Below are 24,955 nucleotides of genomic sequence, written 5' to 3' on the forward strand. Positions count from 1 at the left end.
CAACTGTTTTCTGGTACCGTTAGGGGAATCAGTCATCGTTCAGTCCTATATTCCATTGTACACCTTCAACGTATGCCATTGTATAATAGAATGGTTATTTTTAGTGGCTATATCTTGACATCTTTAGCATAACTTCCTTGCTTTTTGGGCTGTATAATTCCCTCAGTCCTTCATCAAGCATCTGATATTCCTTCCAGTCATCTACTTAGAACTGAGGACAGGAAGGTTGGTTCAATGTAACAACATTCATATATATGGTTCATATACCCTCTGGCTTCAATGCCTTCTTCCTTACTCATAGTATTTCTACCTGAATACCATAGCCTTCATATCTTTAAGAATCATTACAATTTATTTTTTTACATGACATTTAGGAAAGTGCATATGCACAAACACTAGTCTTTTCTATTTTGTAATGTATGTTGAAGTCACTGTTGCCTAGTATACACACACATTTCTCTAGTGCAGCATTCAACTTGGCACTGGTCAAAATTTAAATCCATTGATTATGAACAGGCAACACGTGGAATTTTGCTCCATGGATCCAGTCTTTTGAACTTTTCAGTGACAGTCCACTTCAAAGCAAAGAACTCTCAATTTTGGATGTGATCTGAGTCTCATTTTCTATGAAACTTCTGCTTTCAAATGCAATTGGTTTTTTGAATATCACTCTCTTAGTACAGGATAACTCACAGAGAGATTTTCTGAGCTAGAATATGTATGAAGAACAAAAGATTTTCTTTGCTTTATATACAGCTGCCCTAGTGCATGTAGAACACAAGAGATTTGGGTTTTTTTTCACATTTGTCTATATATTAATTCTCAATAAGTTTTGAATTTTTTATACTTCTGTTTCCATATCTCCTAAACTATATATGCACAAAGGAGGTTTAGTGATAGCAATATAATTCTTAACATATATTATTAACTCTCAAATCCTTCAAAAACTGTCCTTTAACCTCAAAGATTCTTTGGATGTGGCCAAAAGCACTTCTATCTTCCCTGTATCAGTGCCTACACCTGGTTGGCATACTATATGAAGCATATACTTGACAGAAGATCTGAAAAGCTGGCAGATGATCCAAAACTTTAATTAGTCTGTCCTTGTGTTCTGTTGCTGGGAGAAATCATATATAATACACACATATATGTTATATACACACATATATGCATATGTATAAACACACATATTATACACACACATATACATACACATATACAAATACATGTACATATGGATATTATACTCAAATATATACACAGACACACAAAATAACACATATACATACATGCATACATATATGCATATAAGTATTTCTGCTTCTGGGACTTTTAAACTCAGGATGGTTGATTGTAAGCGCTATGCTCTTTCTACTTCTCCAGGTATATCCTGGCAAGGCAATCTCTCAGACAAGTGCAGTACAGTGGAAAGCAATCTAGACCTAGATTTAGGAAGAGCCATCTTGGTATCTGATGACTTTCACTTTTAGGCATGAAACAGAGGTAAGTCTCTTACCATCTTCAAGCCTCTATATCCTTCTTTGCAAAATAGTCTATTATAATACCTGTAGTATCTATCACGAAAGTATCTGTCATAAAAGGTTGTTGTAGGAATTCAAAAAGACAATGCAAGTGACATGGTTTGCCATGCTTAGAAAGGCTCTATAAATACCAGCTGTGATTACTGTTGGGATGGAACACATAGTGGAGGAGAAGAAAAACTTTTAATAGACTTTTTAAATATACCCATTTCCCCTCCAGCAAATCTCACCTTGAATCAGACAGGGCTATTTATTTTATCTTCAGTTTGGTTGTGTTTGTTATAGGGAAAGTTCAAAGTCTCCTGGAGATATAATTTCAGATATGGGGAAATACATTTTTCAGATTTTGCAAAGGGAACACAGTCACCTTATCCCACATCTAATACTCACTTCTCAACATATCAGCAGGTATGTGTAGAGGTTTTAAATTCATCTTAATGTACATATCATAGTGTTATAGACTGAGCTGGAAGAAACTCATAGGGACCATCTAGTCCAATGTCCTCATGACTACTATAGTGAAGAAAACACTTTGTAAATTAATAAGCATTCTATTTAATGTGTTACTCTTGCAAATAGGATTCATTTTGATCATTCTCATATTATAGATCACAGATTTAGAGCTAGAAGGGAGCTTAAGGGCTGTCTGATACAGTGCCTTTTATAGGGCTATTGTGACAAAAAACACTTTGTAAAGTATTAAGCATAATTACAAGTGTTATTAGTGTTTACTTATCATCACTATGTCATTTGAAACTCACAATAATCAAGGAAAGCAAATTTAGTCAATTGGTAGCATTTCTACTTTCCATATCACAGACCCAGTGTTGGAAAACACGTTAGAGGTCATCTGATCCAACTACTTTATCATAGAGATGAAGCAACCGAGAACCAGAAAGGCAAATTTACTTGCTTAAGGCCATACATATGTTAAATAACACTGAGTGTTTGAACTTGACTCCAAATCCCACTCATGTTCTACTGAGCTCACTGAGCAAAATAAAATTCAGAGAGATTAAATGTCTTATTCAATGTCTTGTAGTTTGTCAAAGAGGAACCTCTAGTCAATATAGTACATTAGAAAGTGTCAAAGGACTTATGTTCAAATCTCGCTTCTGATTTTTTTTTTTGCTATTGTAACCTTGGTTAAATTTTCTTAGCCAGCCCAAGGATTCTATTTCTTCATTTGTAAAATGAAGGATTGGATCCAACCACTTCTAAAAGGCTCTTTGAATTTAAAATCTATATTCATATGACATGTGATGTTATGACCATTATTTTTTGCCTCTCACAGAGGGTGTCTACAACAAAAATCCAGAGAAGGAAGCAACAATGAGACTCAGAGAAAATTATATGAAACAATGGCTGAAATCACAAAGAATAAAAAAACCAGAAAATAAAAAATGAAAACAGCAGAAAAATAAGTGGCAAAGTACAAATTAGAACAATGGAAAACCACGCTTCAACTTCAATTTTGTATGACAGTCAAATCTGAGGAACATCTTTCAAGAATGAATTTTTGGAAAAACTAAATATTAGTGTTGGCAATCAGTCTTTTAAAAAATGTATCAGGGAAAGGATGGCCACATGCATTCCTCTTATGTCTTACCAAAAATAAAATTAACTAAAAAAAAAAAAACAACCCTACAAAAAACTTGATACTCATACCCAAATGCTTAAAATCTTCAAGGCTTCCTTCTAAGTTTCATCCTGAGTTTAGTGTTATTATGAGGAGTTTAGGAAACATTTAGTATATTTCCACTAAGAACTCACCATCAAAATAAAAGTAAAGTAATTATAATGGTACCAAAATAAGTGTAAACCACTTTCTATACATATGTACTGCAAAGAATACTTACTTGAAGCCTTGAGACCTCCTAAAAGAGAAGCAAGTCCAAATGCTGGAACTTCAAGTTAGGGCAAATATTTGAATTTCATTTGTTTTTCAAGGCATGCTTTAATTACAATGCATGATGACTCTTCCAGTTTTGTAACTTACACAAACAAGATTGCCTCACATATCTCTCTAATCAAATCTAATCTAGCCCATCTGTTTCTTATGTAGCCACAGAGGCAACCTGATGCACTGCCCTTTGAGGCTCTTAGATATTGCTAAAAACAAATTGAATAACCACCTTTGAAATAGACATACCTCAATTTACACAGTCATTGTAGACCTGGATAGTTTTGTGTAGACTGAATTTGCAAATATTAAGGATATGCATTAACTTGAAATTTGACATTTCAGATATTCTTTCAGATATATAATTAATTTCTCATTAGTGTTCCATTGAAAATGGGTTTTAATACTTCTTTTTAATACTTTAATACTTTGCCTGTAGGTTCCTATCTCCCTCTCTAACAAGTAATAGTGGATAAGTAGGTACTTATATTTTTTAGGGATATTGATATTTAAAGGACCACTGGAAATTCTTCAGAGCTAAGAATAGTCATTTATTGGTTTCACCTAGTGCTAATTAATCTATGTTGCATATTTGTATTTTTGATCATTGAGTTTTCTTGAGCACAGAAGCATACCTGTCATGAAAAGAGCTTCTAAGCTGACAACTTACCATGTGCTATGAATTGTTGTAGAATGTTATATGATTTCCAGCTTCAGAATTCAATGCATTAACTGATGTAAAGTGAAGTGATCAGCACCAGGGAAATAATTTATACAATAACAACAATATGATACAGAAAATCAACTTTAAAAGATACAAGAAACCATAATTCCAAAGGGCTCATGATGAAACTTGTTATTTAGCTCTAGATGAAGAGCTTATGGAATCAGAGTGCAGATTGAAACATATTTTTCTCCCCTTTTTGGTATAACACTAATGCCAGATTTAGTTTTGTATAACAATTTATATTTGTAACACTTTTATTTTTCTTGCCTTCTCAATGGGTGGAGGAGAAGATGGAGGAAAGGAAAGAATTTGAAACTGAAAATAAAATAAAACTCAATTTAAAAAAAGAATGGAATCCATTCATGTAACATTTGATATAGGGCTCGCAGTAGTAAGGAATGCCAGGAAATTATAGTTTTCACTACCAAATATGTTTTGACTATAAACTCAGCTTTCAAATACTCACATTAATAGAGGGAAGGAGTCATACAGAATTGTAAACAGTGCCTCATAAGCTCTTCTGATTTGTATTGTAGTTCTAAACCTTTCCACAATTAATCACCTCCAGAGAGGTGATCCTGACAAGCTGGAATATCAGGCATACTCCTTTACTCCTTAGTGAGGGCTGCATGAGCAGAAAGTGCTGTTCAGGTTTGCATTGGACGGAGTATCTTAAATTGCACTTCTACTCTGCAATTCAGTGATCCTATTTTCCCAGTGCCTTATCTCAGTTAGCTCTAATTGGAAAAAAGTTTCATGATACACTCATGGTAAAACTAAGGCATGTATGACAAAGGACAGTTTGATGTGCTACCCTTGTAGAGATCTTTGCAATTTGAAAAGAGATGCCAGATTATTCAATGGAGTGACTCTGGTTTTAGCATTTTAGGTAGCATAAGTAGGTAGATATTTCAAGGGTTCCAGATCATTCCCAATATATTCATAAAGGGCATTCTTTATTCTGCCTTTGTATAAAAATTTCTCATAAAGACAGAGACAGTAAAATCAATTTTATAGCAAGTTGGGTACATTCCTAGGAGTGGGCTATGTTCAGGAGTTAGAATGGACATTTGTGTGGAAAAAAAAAACACTTCTTTTTCTCCTTTAACAGGGTTAAAACAGAACCTGAAACTTGTGAAAGGTGCCACGAATTATTCTTTATTAGAAGGTAAGATGTCAGTGGCCCAGGAATTAAGAACATGGGAATTCCCAAAGCCTTTCTTCATCAGCTCCCTTCCCAGCCCAAACTCCACCTTTCTGGTAAAGAAAGAGTGAAAACAGCACTACTTACAAACAAGCCTTTCTATTTTGCCTCTCCTCTTTCAGTAATTAATTTTATTTATCAGTTCCTTAGACTTTTTTCCGATTTCATTAAATACAATTCTTTAACCTTCAAGATTTCAGCTTTTGTACTTATTAAGGTTTTGCTTTTTTCTGTTTTTTTTTTTTAAATCCATATTCAGTTCATTAATCCCCTTTTTTATTTTGTTTATTTATGGGGTTTTTTAAGCACATATTTACTTAGGAAAGAACAACCTATTTAATAAGACATCCTTGGAAAGCTGAAAAGCATTCTGGCAAAAATTAGCATAGACAAACATCTTAAACTATATTCCATGATAAATTCAAAATGAATAAGCCACCTGCACATTAAAGACCAGGGGAAATTGTAGCCACAGACTCAATCTAGCCTGTCATTTGTCTTTGTGCAGCCAATGAGATAAAAGTGGATTTTACACTTTAAGATATAATAAAACTTTACTTAAAAATATAAAAGTCATTCTTAGCTCACAGGCCATATGACAGCAGGCAGTGGGCCACATCTGGCTTTAGGTCATAGTTTCCAAACCCTGCTAAAGGTCATACAATATAAAATCAGAAGTGAAGAAAATCATCTCTCATGGCTGTGTAGAGAAGTTTAACCATTAACCAAACAATGATTGATGCCAATTACAAAATATGAAATAAACAAATCTGGGCTTACAAAATGGAAAAAGAGCTTTTGAATAAATTAGTGTATGCACTTAGGAATTATTGACTGGGAAAAATGTATCATACTTCTTGGTGAAGATTTAGTATCTTAATTGTTAGTCTTTATGAACAATGGGCATTTAATTTTATTTATCTTTTCTGTCTTCTTGAGTTTCAATTTACCTATTTGTCTTCTAATTTTTAAGATTTCTGCATTTTTTATTGACTTTCTAATTTTGTTACATGATTTTCCATTTAAAATCTCTTTTATTTCATTATCCCATTTATTTCATTTCATCAGATTGCTTTAGCAACAATTTAGAAATCTAGGTAAATTGATTCATAACTATAATTGCTGCTCATCTAGTTCTCATTTATTAAAGTAAAATTTGTTCTTTGTCCAATAATTATTTAGGATTTCATTCTTAAATTTTCATTTAGGTTTTCACATTTTTCTTGCACTACCTTAACTGAGTTCTTAACACTATTTATGGTATTGTGACCTCTGAAGGATATGTTTAACAATTCTGCTTTTTTTTTACTTATTTTCAAATTTTATGCATCTCAATATATGCTCTACTTTCATAAAAAATGTTATGTGATCCTGATGTGTCTGTATGCACATATATATATATATATATAAATAATATGTTATCTAGTGGGTGCATTCAGAAGGTGTCATTAATCATTCAGCTGTAAATTCTCTTGACAACTTGTTTAATTCTATGTTTTCCTTTGGCTTATTTTTATTTTAGATTTGTCAGATTCAGAGAAAGGAACATTAAATTTTCAGTTATTATTGTATTAATATATTCTAATTCATTCTTCAATTTTGTAAACATTTTCCCTTATGTATCTGGATGTCATGCTGTTTACAGAACAAAATATTAATAATGATGTTGGTTTGTTGTTTATGGTTCCTTTAAATATAATGTAATTTTCTCAGTTATCTCCATATTTTCCTTCATTTGTTTCTACAATGTTGATTAGTTTTTTTTAATAGTTCCCATTCCTTTTTTAGGCTAGCACTTTGTTGCAGTGGTTGCTTTTTCTTAATCTTTTGTGATAATATTCATTTTCCACAGGCTGTCTTCCCCCACTTCCTGCTCTGTCAACCCTTTTCCTAGTTTTAATGTTTTACTAATTTATTGATTTCTGGTTCCTAATGTCTGTAAGTTATCAATTTTTCTTCTCCTACTTTCCCTATGTTATTTAAGTGATTAATTGCTTTATTTTGTCCTCTTCATAATTCTTTCCCTTTTTTATATATTTTCAATTTTTATTTTGTGATTTTTGATCTAGATGCTTATATATTTCTCTTTAGTTTACGTTCTTCAAAAGTGAGAGTTTGTGAGATTGAGCTCCATTTTATAGTCAATTTCTCTATTTTCTATTTCTGGGCTATTTTCTTGTGTGATTTCTTGTATTATAATACACACATATATGTTTATATACGGGGTATATGTGTATATATATATATTTATATTATACTAAAGCTTCAGAAGCATAGCAAGTTTGAGTTCCTTCTATCTAATTTCTATATTAAGAAATTCTGGAGTTTATTCTTATGTTATTTCTTGAAATCTTTAGTATTTCAGTCTCTTTTCCATGTATTCTCACGTAACTTAACTTCTGATTCTTCTCCCTTGAACAGGGGAGTATAACTGGATGGTAAATCTGTTTTATTTTTCTCCTTTGTAGTAGAATTTATTTCACTACCTAAAGTTCTCACTTTAAGTAGCCTGCTTCTCTGTCTCCTTCCTGCCCCTTCTCTGTCTGTCTCTGTGTCTCTCTGTCTATCTCTTGGTCTCTTTCTCTGTCTGTCTCTCTTTCTGTCTCTTTCTCTCCCTCTCTCTCACCTTGCCTGGGTTTAATTTTCCTTTGTTTCAGGTCAACTGTAGCACCTCTTGCTATTCTACTACCCCAGTTCTTCCTGCAGCTCTCATCCTTTTCCTCTCTGGCTAGATTGACTCAATGCTTTTGCCTTTTCGCAGGATCAAGGGTAGGCACAAAGGATGTTTTGGACAGAATTTCTGTAGACATGGGACTCTAACCCACCCACCCCCTCCCTTCAGGTATAATTAATTACTCCTTTTTCATTCCTGTCCCTATGGCTTGGCGTAATTAATACAGGATGGCATTCAGGCAGGGCATGGTAGATACTGGAAGTCTCTGGAGAAAAAGACAATCCAGTTGTGGATCCGAGGCAGAAACCTTCAGGTTGGTTTCTGCATCCTTGTCAATAGTGTGGAGTGTGATGGGAGAAGGGGTTTGAGTGAGTTCTTTAAAGATTATTATCCTTCAGTGCTAATCCAGAATATTTTTACCTAGTGAAATTTCTCCTTATTAAATCTTGATCTGGCACAGAATCCTTTTTTTTTCTATGTAAAAGATTTGAAAGTTTGTCTGCATTGGGATAATATTTAGTTTACCTTCTTGTTAGTCAGTCACATTATCTAAAGTCTCCTGTGTTGCTATTTTTTTGGCAAGATGGAAACACCTAACATTAAACTTTCCTTGAGATATACTAGCAAGGTAAAAACATGCAGTTTGAAACTACTAAGCTTTTGTAAGAAAGTTTTTGATCAACAAAATATTTCTTAATGGCCACAAATCAAGTTTTACCACCTCCCCTGCCCATCAGTTAAGGAGGATGGGTTTTGTGTTCATTCATTTGTACTGGAGAGATATTCTTTTACTTCAGCCTAATATGATAGGAATAAAAGTAGAACACTGTCAGAATCTTGGAGCTAAAGGGGACAAATAACATTTATTTGGAATCAGTCTATAGAAACAGAAAGGCTATTGAGGACCAAAGAGGTTGTCATTTACCTGATTTCACACATCTATTTATGGCAGAAAACTATATTAATCAATCTGAATTAAGCCAGCTACTATGTGGAATATTACACTTTTAAAATATTAATTTAAGATGCCTACTTTATGGGAAAAGAAGTTACCTGAAATGTACAATAACCTTGAAGGTGGTAAGTGGTAGGACTATAGAAGTTATTGTAGGTTATTATACATCTTTATGGAATTGATTAACTCCTTAAACTTGATAAAACATTTTTTGCAATAAGATGAAAAGAAAATTTATACCCCCCAACAAAGCATTTTTTGAAAAGAATGATCTGTAGAATTTGCACTTTCTGAAAAAAGATTCATAATACTTTTATGAAAAGAGAAATATGCTACATTTTAAAATGCTTTAGATCTCCAAGGCTGCAAATATGTTCGTTCCCCTTTCCCAGTTTCTCTGTTATTAAATAGGTTTGTTCAGAAAGCCATCTATAGAGTTCAGACAAAAGCATTATTATCTTCTGCTGTCCATTACAGCTAAAGTCAGTTGCAAATTATATAACAAATCACAACGTTAGTGAGCTGGGTGGGGAAAAATAAATCTCTCTTCACAGGTCCTGTGATTTGACTCGCAGGCTATTATATAACAGTTTTCAATGAGCACACATCGCCAAAACATTTTCAGACTCAACAAGCTGGAGCCATATTTTAGTTTCACTTTAGGCTGGAGATCTGCTTTGGCTTTATGTTCCTATTAATACCAATTAGTATGCTGCTAGGCACCTTTTTCAAAAGCAGTAACCGTATCTAGTGAGATAAATAAATGTTTTCAGAATACAGTGCAATACAGTATGCTGGCTTTCCTTCAGCTTTTCTCTCAAATACACTTATTGAAATAATTATCCTTCACTATTCCCAGCTTCCCTACATCCATCAATACAAAATTACACAATGGTTAATTATGGCCCGTAAGTGACTTGCACTATTTCTTATAAAAAGACAAGCAAATATTGTTGAGCATCAGAATACAGAGAAAGTTGAATAAGGTTGTTTTTCCTATTTCATATCTTGTATTAATAAGATTCTTCACTCAAATTCCCAAAATGCATAACCACTGTTAATTCATATAATATACTTTAAATTAGGCCAATTTAACCTTTCCACTTTTAAAATAAGTATATTTTTCACCTACCTAAGATAAAGTAACAGATATGCACTTTGAAACTACTAACCTTAGTATATTGAATTTTGAGGTCAGTGAGTGGGGCAGGTATGGTCCCCTCTGCTGGATTCCCTGAGGTCTTTTCCTTAGAAGACATTTCAGGGCTGGTTCTAGAAACACAAGTAAAGTCAAATAGTCAAGAGACTGAGCAATGTTGTGCTGATTGAATCCTTGGTTTTGTCTCTTTTAATCTGACCTGACTGAGGATCATTTGCATACTAGACTGTGATTGGATGAAACAATTGAGATCAAAAACTAAAATGAAAGTACTTTTTCTTTGTAAGAGAAGATCCAGATTTTAAACATAAATCTTTAAGAAATCAATTTGTCAAACTTGTAGGTAGTCTGGAACATAGTTTATTACATGCATATTAATTCATAATTTAAAATATTGCAATACCTGACAAAAGTAATAGTTCCTTTGATTATTGAGGTTGAACTCATCCCCTATCCCCACCTCCATTCCCTTAATCCCTTAACTGTGTGAACTAATTTCTCTGATGGATATCAGCAAAGGGAACAGGACAGTAGTCTTTGGGTATTCCCATTTCTGTGAGATAGGAGGGAGAGAGCTGTGCTTTCCCCCCCAACTAAACAGCTGCTTAATAGCACACTCTATATGTTACCTCATCTGAGTCTTACAACTCTGAGATGTATACTACTGCTACCCCTATTTTAAAGATGGAAAACTAAGGCTCAGTGATTTGCCTAAAGTCACACAGTGAGCAAGTGTCCAAAGGGCTTCTTCATTCTTACTGTAGCTCTCTGGCCACCAAGGGGCTCTCTTCATCTTGTCCCTTTGAATGAGGGACAGAATTGAAAAACTTATCACTCTTTCCTACTTTATTCATCATGACTAAGCATTTTGGAGGAAGATAAGTGTAAGTTTACTGTGGTCATAAATGGTAGCAGGGCAAATTTTTAGCTTTAATAGCACGAACTATCCCTTTTGGGACACCATGTGTATGGATCACAGAGAAGAAATCAGCAGTTTTAAGTAATGAGCAAAAGTTTCTTGAGGTATATGGGATTTTAGCTGGTACTTGAAGGAAGTCAGGGAAGTCAAGAGGCAGAGATGAAGAGAATTCTAAATGTGAAAGAAGCCAGTTAAAATGCACAGAGTTGGAGGACGCAATGCCCTGTGTGAGTAATAGCATGCAAGACAGTATTATTGGATCTCAGAATATTTGTGGGTGATTAAGGTATAAGAAGACTGGCAAAGTATTCAGTCAAGAAGCATTTAGCAAGTCCCTACTATGTGCTAGGTACTGTGCTAACTGTCAATCATGAAGGGCTTTTAGCACTAAAGGATGTTCTTTTTGATGCTGGAGAAGACAAGGAGCCAATGGAAGTTATTGAATAGGGAGATGATAAATTCAGATTGGATCTTTAGGAAGTTCTACCTGCTGTCTAAATAGAGCTAGGGAGAGACCTGTGTCATGAAGATGAACCAAAAAGGTTCATGAGGCATCTGGGGCCTCACTCTCTCTTCCTGAATCATTGGAATCCAATGACAAGAAAAAAATCAAGACCACTGGCAAAGCTTGGTATACAGTGGGCCTCCTTGTCATCTTTGATGTCTAACCAAGTTCTAAGTTTGCTATAGTGCTGGCTTCTGCCACCATCATGGCCCATTATAACAAATTGTTCACATCTATTTGTTCTACCAACTAAGTCTTCACATTCTTGGCATAGTCATAAGCTGTAAGTCTTCCCTTCATACCCCAATATCTAGGTGTAACTCTGCTTTTCTTAAATCCAATTTATGTGTGAGCCAAAAAACATCACCCATAACTTTTTATCATTTTTACCTACCTTGAAGTCCAGTGGCAGTGGGCAAGTGACAAGGAAACAAGTGCAAATACGCTGAGAGTTGTAGTCACAACTGTGTACACAGGTAGCCCAAGGCATTGGATTATCTTCTCAAAGGATTGAAAGAGTAGTGTGAATCAACAGCCCTCTGCATGTCTGAGCAACCTTTTCTTAAGGATTTGACTGCTTACTTAGCATGAAGAAGGAATAGAAAAGTCCCATAAATTTGTTTGCTTCACCTAACCTAACCCTGACTTACTTACCACAGCAGACTGAGATCCCACTCTGCTGTCAAAAAAAAAAATGAACAAAAACTTTTGTGAAGATGATTCCATTCACCATTGGTACATGGAATGTGCACATGCTTGTGGATAATAAAAAAACAGTAGACTTGAAAGACAAGCAGCTCTTGTGGAGAGAGAACTCAGCAGGTATCACATTGAAATAGCAGGCTTGAGTGAAACAAGGCTGTCAAATGAAGGCCAGCTCACCAAAGTCAGAGCTGAATGAAAGGTTTTCTGGAGTGCCATGAAGCTGATGTAGGTTGCATAATCAAATCTAATCAGATCAACAAGGTTGTAGCCCTCTAAAAAGAAGTGAATGATAAGTTTATGTTAATGGAATTGCCAATCAAAGGAAGTGCTATGGCACTTCAACTAACCATATATTCCCAGTATGATGAACTCTGATAAGGTCAAAGAAAACTTTCATGAAGACCTGAAGACCTTCATCATCGATGTGCTAAAACAGGACAAGCTTGCTGTTCTCAAGGACTTTAATTAATGTCAAAATAGACACAGACTATAGAAATGGCAGGGAGTTCTTGGAAGAATGGAGTCAGAAACACTAAGAGCAATGGTCACTAACTATTGAAGACCTCATCACAAACGCTGTTTCCCATTTGCCTAAGTGCAATAAAAATTCGTAAATTCACCCTTGCAATAAACATTGACATTTATTAGACTCTTTGTAAGGAAAACAGAAAAGGTGTGACAGTGATGAAAGCCATGCATGGTGCAAAGTGCTGGACTGATCAGAGGTTTATCCTCTCCAAGATTAATATTCACAATCCATAGAAATAGTAGCCCCAAGGCAAGATGACTACCAGAAGGTTTAATGTCAATGCGTTAGAATTCTTTTCCTTCCTGAACAATTTATTGCTTACTTGAAGAAGGAGAACAGCCCGCATACATGGTTGGCAGGCATGAAAGAGAAGAGGAGTGGGCTGCTTTTAGAAATTTGGTGTTATAGCACAACATTTACTCATTTGGGCCAGAACATTCACAAACATCAGGATTGGTTTCAGGAAATTGATAGGGAAATTCAGAAGTTACAAATGAAAGGAGAACTCCATAGGGTTACCAACAACATAGTTCATACACCTCTTAGAATGCAGAATTTAATTCCATCAAAATAAAGTGCAAGCAAAAGGAGAAATGTAGGCTTCTTGTTTTAGTAAGAAGGCAGATGAAATTCAGTTTTATACTGATGGTAACAATCCAAAGAACTTTTATGATTCCCTGATAGCTATTTATGGGTTAAATACTAATGGTGTATCTCAGCTACTGAGTACTGATGAACTACATCCGTTAGTAATACCGGCATGATCTTTGAGAGATGGGCTGAACACTTCTATGACATTCTCAACTGACCATCATCAACCAATTCTGAAGTCCTTGATTGTATCTCTCAGGTTGAAGTCAATCCCTCTGTAATCAAACTTCCAACTGAAGAAGATGCTTTGAATGTCCTTAGATCCCTCTCCTACAGCCAAGCTCCTGGTGTTGATTCTATATCAACTAAGATCTACAAGGCAGGCAGTCCACTGCTCATACAAAAGCTGACTGATATCTTCTAGGTTATATGACAAGAAGAGATTATCCCCCAGGAGTTCAAGGATACCTCTAGCTCTATAAAGGAAAAGTAAATAGGTTGTCCTACGACAACCACAGTTTGGGTATTTCAGTCATTGCTGGCAAGATTCTTGCCAGAGTCCTTCTTAATAGACTGATCCTTCACCTGGGAAATGGCTTCACAAAGGGCCTAGGAATGGTTGATATAATATTTGCTACCCAACAACTCTAGGAGACACACTAGGAGCAGAACAGTTGTCTGTACATAATGTTCATCCAATGAGGGGGGAAACGGCAGTTCAGAAAAATCTAACCTATGTCAAGAAGGTAATGAGGTCCATTTTCACATAGTGTCTCTTCTTTGGATCCAAGTTTGCTCAGTAGAATGATATATTATTTAGCTTTAATTGTTGTTGTCATATTTCTTTTCATTGATACTGATATATTGTGAATATTCTCTTCTTGGCTTTGCTTAATTACCTTGCATCAGTCCATGCTTTTCTATTTATCATGGACAGTATTTCTTGCAGCACAGTAATATTTCATTATATCCATGTGCCATAATTTATGAAACTGTTCAGCAATCAGCAGGTCTATATTTTATTTCAAGTACTTTTTGCAACAAAAAATGTTGCTATAAATTTTTGTGTCTATGGGACCTTTCTATCTTTGTCCTCTGTGTCTGCTATCTTCTGAGAAACAGATTCTCTGGGTGAAAGGACATGGACTTGTTGTTACTTTCTTAGTATAAATACAAATGGCTTTCAAGAATTGTGGGACCAATTTACAACTACATCAATTGTCCTATAATGCTTGCAAGACTAACTAGTCTCCTTTTACATTTGTTATCTTTACCAGCTTTTAGAAGTAATGAAACCTCAGAGTAGTTTTATTTTCCATTTATTATTAATGTTAGCCATCTCTTAGAAGGTTATTTTAAGTTATTAGTGTTCATGTTAATCTAAAAAAGAAAGATAAAATTAGGGGAGGCAGTGTGATTGAATGGAAAGAATTCTGAATTTGGAGAGAGAGAGCTTGAATTAAAGTCCCATTTTTATCACTTATTATTTGTAAGGAGTCTTTGGGCAACTCACTTAAAGTCTTTGAAAGTTTTACCATATGCATAATGAGGTGGTTAGGCAGTAGAACCTGGAAGGTCCCTTCTTATAATAAATCTCTTATCTTAATATCTCATTTATTACAATAGGGGCAGTGGGAAGAAGAAATTTAGGTGGATTTGGAATATTATAAGACATAGAAATTGAAATAGAAAATTAATGCATCGGGAAAGTGCTAAATTCTATTAGAATTGATCATAATTGCAAAATTTGACATCACATGACCAAAAACATGTATACAGCCTCTATTAAGGCTGTAAATGTAAAGGAGAGATTTTCTGTGTTATCATTTAAGATCTTATTCATACAATGAAGTCTTTATTTTTAAATGTTTGAAGTATTCTGGCTATTGTTTATTGTCTTGTTCTACTTCCAAGCATTTTGTTATATTATTTTTGGGTAAAATTATCACTGAACCTTGTAACAACATTGTCTTGTCCCACTAACAAATCATCTATTTTATACATCATTCAAAATGCTTACCATAAGAATGGGATATGGTCTTGTCTATGTGTGGTAAGGGGAGGGATGGGGCAATCCTGAAATTTAAAATTCTGCCCTTGAATTTTTTTCTTCCCAGTTTGTAAAATATTATTATTATTTTAAATATTTGTTGAGGCTTGTTCTCTGAAATTTTCTATTCCTCAGTGTGGTTCAAAGAAATAACTGCTTCAAGTAACTAATACTAAAATTTATTTTCAGAGTACTGATAAGACTATAGAAACCTGAGAAGATTTTGCATTAAGATAAATTTCTTTGTGGGGAGAGGGGAGATACCTAAATATAAGTACTCATTCTGGTTTGCTTTAATGAAACACTCATATAGGTAGATAGAAGCAAACTCTAACATCTGTCCCCTCCGACTACCTAGGGACACACAATATGATATTGAACACCTGGCATGGATTTCAGCATCATGTGGGTTATTCTTCAGAATAACCAACAACCTTGCTTTTTCTCTGTATCCTGTATACTCAGCATAGTGCCTGGTACTAAGTATTTAATAATTGTTGGTTGATCTACTCATTGTCACATGCCAACGTTCATTTTATTTTTCAATTTACTTATTTTATTTTGAAATCAAGAAAGGAACAAAAAATACTCTCTCTTCTCTGGTGTGTGTGTATATGTGCATGTGCATGTGTGTGTGTGTGTGTGTGTGTGTGTATATATGTGTATTACTATATTATATAAACATATATGGTGTTAATGATTTTGTCAGAACTTTTGGGAGCAGAAACAAGATGGTAGAATATTGTACTTAGATGTGTTCTTCCCAAATTTCCCTTCAAAATACTTATAAATAATATCCTAAATCAAATTCTGGAGTGGCAGAACCAACAAAAGGTCAGAATGAGAATTTCTTCCAATCCAAGACAAGATAGAAGGTAGAGATCTGTGACATGGGAGAAGAGGTTGACCTGGGACCCATGTAGATAAAACACCAAGGGTGGCATTGTAATGCTAATTAAATGGGGAGATCTTTCCTATTCATTAATAAGCCCATGTAGCCTGCCTACCTCACATGAAAGCCTGAGTCACATGACTCTGGGTCACATGGAGCTTGTGGTGGGAGGAGTTTGATGAATAGATAGAACAGTAACAGGTGGAACTAGAGCAAAAATGAGAGGCAATTAGTGAGAGAGCAGTTGGAACTGAAGGACATAGGCAAGTCCACAGCTGGCAGTGAGTGTGAGAAGGGCATTTTGTTTAAGGGAAGTTTGTTTGTGATTTGTTTAAGTGAAGCCTGCTTGTGATTTGTTTAATGGAGCTAGTTTGTGGCAAGCCAAGCAAGGGGAATCATTGAGGATGGTGTCTTTCTCTGAATTGTTATTGTATATAGATTTTTGTTGCTATGGTAGATTTGTCTTTCCACTATCTAATAAATGTTTTGATTCTGTCTTCCATGTGGAGAATCTGTTGTATTTTATGATTCAGAATTGCATCACAATATTCATGGCTGCCACGGGTGCTGTGAATATCGCATTGATGTTGCAGACACTAGATGGTGGTGACAAAATTAGCATTAGCTTTGAGAGTTCTCAAGCTGGAGATGATCACACCACGTTGGAAACACTGAAAATGTGTAAAACCCAGAGTTAGCCATGAAAATAGCACTGCAAAAAAGTCTAAAGCTTGAGGCAGTGCCCCTCCTGCCCCACCACATGCTGGAAATGGAACTTGATATTAATATATAATTCCGCATCAAGAAACAGGAGAGAAAAAACAGCAAACAATAAAAAAAGGACCTGATTGAAAAAATCTACCATGATGATAGAGATGGTGAAGACACAATCTCAGAAAAAGACAATCAAGTCAAAGCAAGTATATGCAAAACTTCAAACAAAATTGCAAATTGTACAGAAGCCTAACAAGAATTCCTGGAAGAGCTAAAAATGATTTTCAAAATCAAATAAAAGTGATGAAGAAACATAAACAAAGGATGACATTTATGAAAAGACATATAACAGCATGGTTACAAAAAATGCTTTGGAAAACAAGAACTGAAAAAAAAATTTGACTAATTGGAAAAAAGGTACAAAAATTCACTGATGAAAATAACTCCTTAAAAAAGTAGAATTGGTCAAATGGAAAAAGAGGTATTAAAGTTCACTGAAGAAAATAATTCCTTAACAATTAGAACTGGGCAAGTAGAAGATAATGACTCATCAAGGAACATAATATCTCAAGGAACAGTAAAACACATTTTAAAAATAAAAAAAGAGCAATATGAATTATCTTATTAGAAAAAATAACTAACCAGGAAAAAGAAATGAAGGAGAGATAACTCAAGAACTATTAGATTAGCTGAAAGCTATGATCAAAGAAAGAGCCTAGACAATGTATTTCAGGAATTGTCAAGGAAAATTACCCTGATATCCTTAAACCAGAAAGTAAAAAAAATAGAACAAATGACCTCATCGCCACCTCAAAGAGATACCAAAATGAAAACTCATAGGAATGTTATAGCCAAATTCCAGAGCTCCCAGATAAAAGGGAAAATTCTTCAAATCCCCAGAAAGAAGCAATTCAAATATCATAGTCAGAATCAAACAAGGTTTAGCACCTACCATATTAAGGGCGTGGAGGGCTTTGAATATGATATTCAAGAAGGCAAAATATCTAGGAAAATAACCAAGAATAACCTACCCAGAAAAATTGAGTATAATCTTTCAAGGGAGAAAATAGATATTTAATGATGAAAGCTTTCCTGATGAAAAGATTAGAGCTGAATAGAAATTTTGACTTTGAAAACAACACTCAAGCAAAGTATAAAAACACAGAAATCATAAGGGACTCAAAGAAGTCCTGTTTATCTTTCCACATGGAAAGATGATCTATATCTATATCTATATCTATCTATCTATATACTGTTAGTTACCATAACTGTGAATGTAAATGAAATTAATTCACTAGTAAAAAGGAAGTGGATAGCAGAATGGATTAGAAACCAGTATCCAGCACAATGTTGGTTACAAGAAACATATTTGAAACAGAGTGATACGTAGAGAGTTAAGATAAGGGTCTGTAGCAGAATCTATTATGCAAGCTGAAGTAAAATAGGCAGGAATAGCAATCATGATCTCAGACAAAGCAAAAGTAAAAAAATCCTTACCTAATTAAATGGGATAAGCAGTTAAACTATATCTTGCTGAAAGGAATGACAGACAATGAAGTCATAGCAATGCTAAACCTATATACATCAAAAGTCATAGCGTCAAATTCTTAAGGGAAATGTTAAATGAATTACAAGAGGAAAAACTGGGACAATAATGAACTCTTGGTGGAGTTATGAACTGGTCCAACCATTTTGAAGAACAATTTAGAACTATGCACAAAAGGCTATAAAACTGCATACCATTTGTTCCAGTAATACCACTACTAAGTCTGTATTCCAAAGAAATGAAGGAAATGGGAAAAAGGACCTACATTAACAAAAATATTTCTAGCAGCTCTTTTCGTGGTGGCAAAGAATTAGAAATGGAGGGAATGCCCCTCAATTGGGGAATGGCTGAACAAGTTGTGATATATGATTGTGTTGGAATATTATGGTGCTATAAGAAATAATGATCAAAATGGTTTCAGAAAAACCTGGAAGACCTATATGAGTATATTCAAAGTGAAGTGAGCAGAACCAGGAGAATATTGTACACAGTAACAACCATATTGTAAGGATGATTAACTGTGAAAGACTTAGCTACCCTGATAAAGACAATAGTTAAGACAGTTCCAAAGGACCTATTACAAAAAATGCTATGTACATTCAGAGAGAGAGAACTGATGAACTCTGAACACAGATTGAGGCATATTTTTTTACCCATTTAAAATTTTTATTGTTTAATTTTGTTTGTATTTTAAACATTTTTTTTGCAATATTTCTAATATGGAAACATATTTTGCATCACTTCACATGTATAACCAACATCAAATTGTGTAACTTCTCAAAGAGTGGTGAAGAGTGGAAGGGAGGAAGAGAATTTGGATCTCAAAGTTTAAAAAAAGTAGTTAAAATATTTTATAGAGAAACATTTAATGAAATAAAAAAAAATCATTAAAAATTTTTTTGTCGGATGGGTGAACTCTCCAAAAACAGATTGTGGCTTAGTTATGCCTTAGTAGATGAGTTTTAGGTTGTTGTTTCAGATGCAGAGATGTTCAGTGATGTGTTCATAATCCCATAGCTAGTAAGCATGCTTGTGTGTTTGTAATCTGAACTCTATTGTTCTTGATTTTAAGCATAACAAACCAGTCCCTACATGCTACTGTTTCAATATGCAGCTGGTACTTTTGCAAAAAGCAAGGCTGTAAATACTCTGGGTCACTTAGGAACTGTTTCATTTGAAAATGTCTGGATGTATGCTAGGTGACAGAAAAACAAAAGGCATCAAGAAAAGTTTTTAAATGATTATAAATTGTTCACTGTTAGCAAGCTAATGTGGCCTTGGCAGCAAATGCTCTTGGTGTACCTACTGTTTCTGGAACCCCATGTGATAGACATAAAATTTTCTTCTGTGGTCATCGCACTTCAAAGTCAAGGAAATCATCTCAAAGTACTCATAGCAAACCCATTACCACTATTGGAAAAACATCTCAAAATTCATCTAGTATGTTAGACACATTCCCTTTATATATGAATCATAGTGAAATAATTATTAATATATCTTCTTTTGTGTACAAACCCATGTCCCTTCTACACATATAGAATTATTTTTTACATTCAAAGTTCTGTCTCAAGTGGCTACATTCTAGTTATTCTAGGCAGTTAGGAGACAGAGTAGATAGAGTGCTAGACTTGGGCTCAGGAAGATCTAAGTTCAAATTTAACTTCAAACACTTATTATCATCTGACAGGGCAAATCACTTAATTCTCTTTCTTCTTTATTATATCATGTAGCTTCACCATTGGTAAAATGGGTATAACAATAGTGCTTAATTCACATGGTTTCTGTGTGTGTGTGTGTGTGTGTGTGTGTGTGTGTGTGTGTGTGTGTGTGAGAGAGAGAGAGAGAGAGAGAGAGAGAGAGAGATCATCTCATATATATAAGTGCTTTGCAAACCTGAAAATTTTATATAAATGCCAGCTGTAATAATAATGGTAATAAATACTAGCTAACATGTATTTAGTGCTTCCTATGAGCCAGGACTCTGTTAATTGCTTTATATATATTATATCAGCTTATCATCACAGTAACCCATAAGTACTATTATTGTCCCCATTTTACAAGTGAATTGTTCCACCTGCTGCACCCCATATTCTACTTCCCAACTCCTTCAGGCTGATAGCCAGCAAGGCAAGGGGTACGGGGACATTTCTAAACCAAAGAAAATAAGTACATCTTTCTGTCCAGGCTGGCACCTGGTGGTCTTAGCCACTCTAGTTACGTCTCTGGGCAAATGGGATGCGAAAACCCAAGTGTATGTGTTTGCTAGGTGACTGCTAGAAGGAGGAAGCTGAATCTTCATAGTACTCAAGAAACATTTTACAGCGCTTATTAAAATATTATTAATTTGTCATGAGATTAAGTTGATCATTCAACACACAGATTTAACACTGAGAATTTCAAATACTCATTCAAGCAAATGCCACAAAATGGATACAGGAAAACAGGAAGATAAGTAAGCAAATACTATAAAAAATAATGTTGTTTATCCTTGATTCTTGAAGACATCATGAGAGTTTTGTCTTGAATTGTTCATAAACTGGATTTAAATGAGGCAGAGGTGTACAAAGTCATCAGTCTCACTCTCTCCTCCAGAGGCATCCAATCCCAGTGGTTAGATAAAAGCCAATGGCCCATGATTCAGTGGGTGACCTTGGCCTTTCTAAACTATGGACTTTCTCAGGTCTCTGTTTGTCTAAGGTACTGCCTATTCAATGACTAAAGACCAGGTAAGAATTGAAGCAAAATATGGCCGAGTTTACGATCAGAAAAATATCAGTCTTGGTTGGGAAACCCCTCTGTGTTTTGGGGTATTTTTGGCCAAAACAGAAAACAATTGCTCTTTACATTCATTCCTAGTCATAAAAAACTAAACAATGAGCCACAGAGGTTTGGGCTAGGGGCTATTATTAGCTAGTCAATGAAATCCAGAGTGATTTGGGTTTAAAGACATAGTCAAATGCTTTCATTTGAAGCACAATGATATTTAACATTTTTAAAAATATATTTTATTTTTTCCCAATTACATGTTAAAACAATTTTTTAAACATTTAAAAAAAAGTTTTGATTTCTAAATTGTCCCTCCTTCCTCTCCCTCCTCCTGAAGATGGTAATTAATCTGATATATTTTTTACATGTGCAATCATGTGAAAGATTTCCGTATTAGTTATTTCGTACAAGAAGAACGAACTAAAAAAGAAAGGAAGAAACAAAGAAAGAAAGAAAAAAATTGCATGTTTCAATTTGTATTCAGAGCATATTAGTTTTCTTTGGAGGTAGATAGTATGCCTCATCATTAGTCTCCTGGGATTGTCTTGGATGACTGTATTGTTATGAATAGCTAAGTCATTCACAATTCATCATACAGTGTTGTTGTTAATTGTGTTCACTGCTCACTTCACTTCATGTAAATTCATGAACTTCAGTATATGTAAGTCTTTCAAGGTTTTTCTGAAATCACCTTGTTTGTCATTTCTTATAGCACAATAATATTCCATTATAATAAAAAAAAAACAGCTTGTTTAGCCATTCCTGAATAGATGGACATCTTCTTGATTTCCAATAAAATGAGCTTTTCAAAAGTCTGTTTTTTTCAGAGCCATATTTCAAAAAGTCATAAATGAAAACTTCACAGGACAAAAAGGAAACTGTCCCAGATTTAAAAAAAAAAATGCGTACAATAGTGAAAAAAATCTAGCTCCCCAACCCCAAAATATCTTATAAAATATGTGACCAAAATTATATCCCTATGAATAGAGCACCCTCATGTAATGATATTGTGTCCCAAGTGGAGAGAGGGACCACATATTGTGAGGGAAGAAGGAGGGCAAAGAGGAAGAGGAGAAATAAAAATATTTCTACATAAATAAATACTATAAAATATCAGAGATGAATCAAAACATTTATTACCAGCCAATGATATTCCACAGTTTCTTAATCCTGTTGGATGAGGTGAAATGAAAGGATCTTTGCTTATCTCTAAAGTTTGGGGGTACACATCTACATGCAAACATATTTTGAAATCAAACAAAGCTTAATTCACTTTATTGCATTTTGTCATGTGCAAAACAGTAAAACAAATGAACAAACTACACTCCAGGCTTTTCTCTGAGACTGAATTCAGTCTCCCTTCCCAGCTCCAAAATCCATCCCTCCAAAACACAATTAAAAATACTTTGTATAGAAACATCCTTAGCTCCCCTGAAATTCCTCAGTTGGTCAGAATCTGTCCTGTCTAATGGCTTACTTCCAATTCCAATGGAATTTGTAACTGACCTGGGTACTTATGTGCCCTTCAGAATAATGAAGAAATAGGAATAAGTTAGCCTCTGTACTCTGCAATCTAACCCAATTGGTCTTCTCACTGTTCCTCACACCCAATGCTCTATCTTCAGTGTACTTAACTTTCCAGTGGCTGTCTCATTTGCCCCCTCTCTTTCTTAAGTGCAGCTCAAGTACCTTTTACATGGAACTCTTCATCAAATCTCCAATTGCTTGGGCCTTCTTTCCTAAGCTATCTTGTATTTGATGTGTGTGTGTGTGTGTGTGTGTGTGTGTGTGTGTGTCTGAATGTCTGAGGTCCCAGGTTCTCCACCACTGCAGAGAGTGCAACTAGTAGATATGGGTTAAAATAGAGTAGGGTTTTTTCAACACTTTATGTGAATATTTGAGGTCTGAAATCTTTTTCTAGTGTGAGGACCATGAAGTTATCTTATTCTTTTCTAACATTCTTCAACAGTACTATACATATTATATCTATAGGTAATTTGTCAATTAAACTTCTCAAACCTGGTTCCTGTGGGAACTTAGTTGACAGAACTGCAGCTTGAGACAAAATCTCATGTGAGACAAAATCTCAAAATTTCTTTCTTTCTGATATATTTGAGAGAACTTGCTGAAAGTTACTTCTTAATTTATAAAGAGATTCTTGTTCTGGGTTGGAACATTTTGTACAATTTGTTATTTGATTTTTGTTGTACTTTGCCATTGTGAATTAGCTAGATTGTACAACTGTGAATATTTCTGATATGATTCCTGGTGTAATCTTTAGTTCCTTGACCACATTTGTCATTTAACTTCCAGTATTTCCAGATTTCTCATGTGTGATGAGATTAGAATCATAGCTTTTTAGAACTAGAGAGGGCCGTGGAATTTATTTGTTTCAATCCCTTTATTGTAAGATGTGGAAAATAAAATGTACTATGCAATCTGTACTGCTCTGTTATTTTTTAACTAATCTATTAATCCAAAGGTCCAATCTGAAGGTTTTATGATAATGGCTTGGCAGCGATACCTAAATGAGTAGCCAAGACTGGGAGTAGGAAGATCGGAGACAGGGAATAGAATGTAGTGAGAGAAAGGGGAATGAAGACATACTCAGAAGCAATTTTTACAAATGTATATATTCTGAATGTCAGGAAAACCCTGCTTCGGATGGAGTATAGGCATTTTTTTGGTGATTTTGTGATGTCAAGCTGTATTGTTACAATGAAGGGTCAAACTCTTCAGTAGATTAGTATCTACTAACATACTACACATACTACATACATATATACATAATACTACATATAAGAACAATATTCAAAATGGGAAGGAGGCATGCTATCTCCAAACCCTGCGTGGTCTTCTTGGTGCTTTGCTGAGAGAGTATATCAAATGACAACTCAATGAGATTGGTTTGGGGTTATCATCATTTTTATGTAGGTAGCTAAGGTCATTAATTCTTGGTAAGATAGAAGACAATTCCCAGATTGCATTTCTTATTTTTCAAATTTCTGTGTGAAGCAGTCTGGTAATATAAGGACAAAAGAAGACAATATATTCCAATGGACAGTATTAATATTACTTTTATACTATTTTTCCCCAATTATATTAATGCAATTTTTAGACATTTTATAAAGTTTTTAGTTCCAAATTCTATCCCTTCTTCCCTTCCTCCCCCTTGAGACAGCAAATAATAGTTCATATGTGCAATTTTGTGAGACATTTTGATATCACTCATTTTGTACCAGAAAGATAGTATTAATTTATTTTAGAAATCTAAGTTCTACAAAGGTTGGCATTTTTTTTCTCTGTCTGTACATTTCCAGGACCTAACAATTGCTTAACCAATGCTTCCTGAATTTATTTGAATTAGAGTAATTTGCCTTAACCAGGGATTTGATATGCACATGGTAGGTCAATACACTTGGCTTTTGTTAAGTCATTTCAATTAAATATTAAGTATTTATTGCAAAATTCAGGAAGTCTTATTGATAATATATGGTACTAAATTATTGCTTGGATAAAAATACCAAAGTTCAGAATCTCATGTGATATATAAGCTCGCACAGATTGTCAATAGA

The 24,955-nt window shown here is 34.5% G+C and overlaps 1 protein-coding gene and 1 long non-coding RNA gene across 7 annotated transcripts in view; one reads left to right on the forward strand and one right to left on the reverse strand.

Moving 5' to 3' along the window:
* The window catches only part of LOC140496998 (uncharacterized), a 58,468-nt gene extending 55,472 nt beyond the window's left edge, over nt 1-2,996 (forward strand). For all 3 annotated transcript variants that reach the window (XR_011964494.1, XR_011964493.1, XR_011964495.1), the window contains 2 exons: nt 1,384-1,503; nt 2,836-2,996. This is a non-coding gene — a long non-coding RNA (uncharacterized lncRNA). The remainder of the gene's footprint in view (nt 1-1,383; nt 1,504-2,835) is intronic.
* Nucleotides 1-24,955, reverse strand: part of LOC140496993 (aldehyde dehydrogenase 1A1) — a 269,491-nt gene that overhangs the window by 30,693 nt on the left and 213,843 nt on the right. Inside the window, exon 1 of one of the 4 annotated variants that reach the window (XM_072597454.1) lies at nt 10,177-10,363. The exons of the other annotated variants lie outside the window; for them this stretch is intronic. Coding sequence (XP_072453555.1) covers nt 10,177-10,263 — 87 coding nt within the window. The 5' untranslated portion in view covers nt 10,264-10,363. Of the gene's footprint in view, nt 1-10,176; nt 10,364-24,955 lie in introns of those variants that run through there. 4 annotated transcript variants of the gene reach the window in all.

Source organism: Notamacropus eugenii, chromosome 3 (assembly GCF_028372415.1).
Source record: "Notamacropus eugenii isolate mMacEug1 chromosome 3, mMacEug1.pri_v2, whole genome shotgun sequence".
NCBI classification, from domain to species: domain Eukaryota; kingdom Metazoa; phylum Chordata; class Mammalia; order Diprotodontia; family Macropodidae; genus Notamacropus; species Notamacropus eugenii.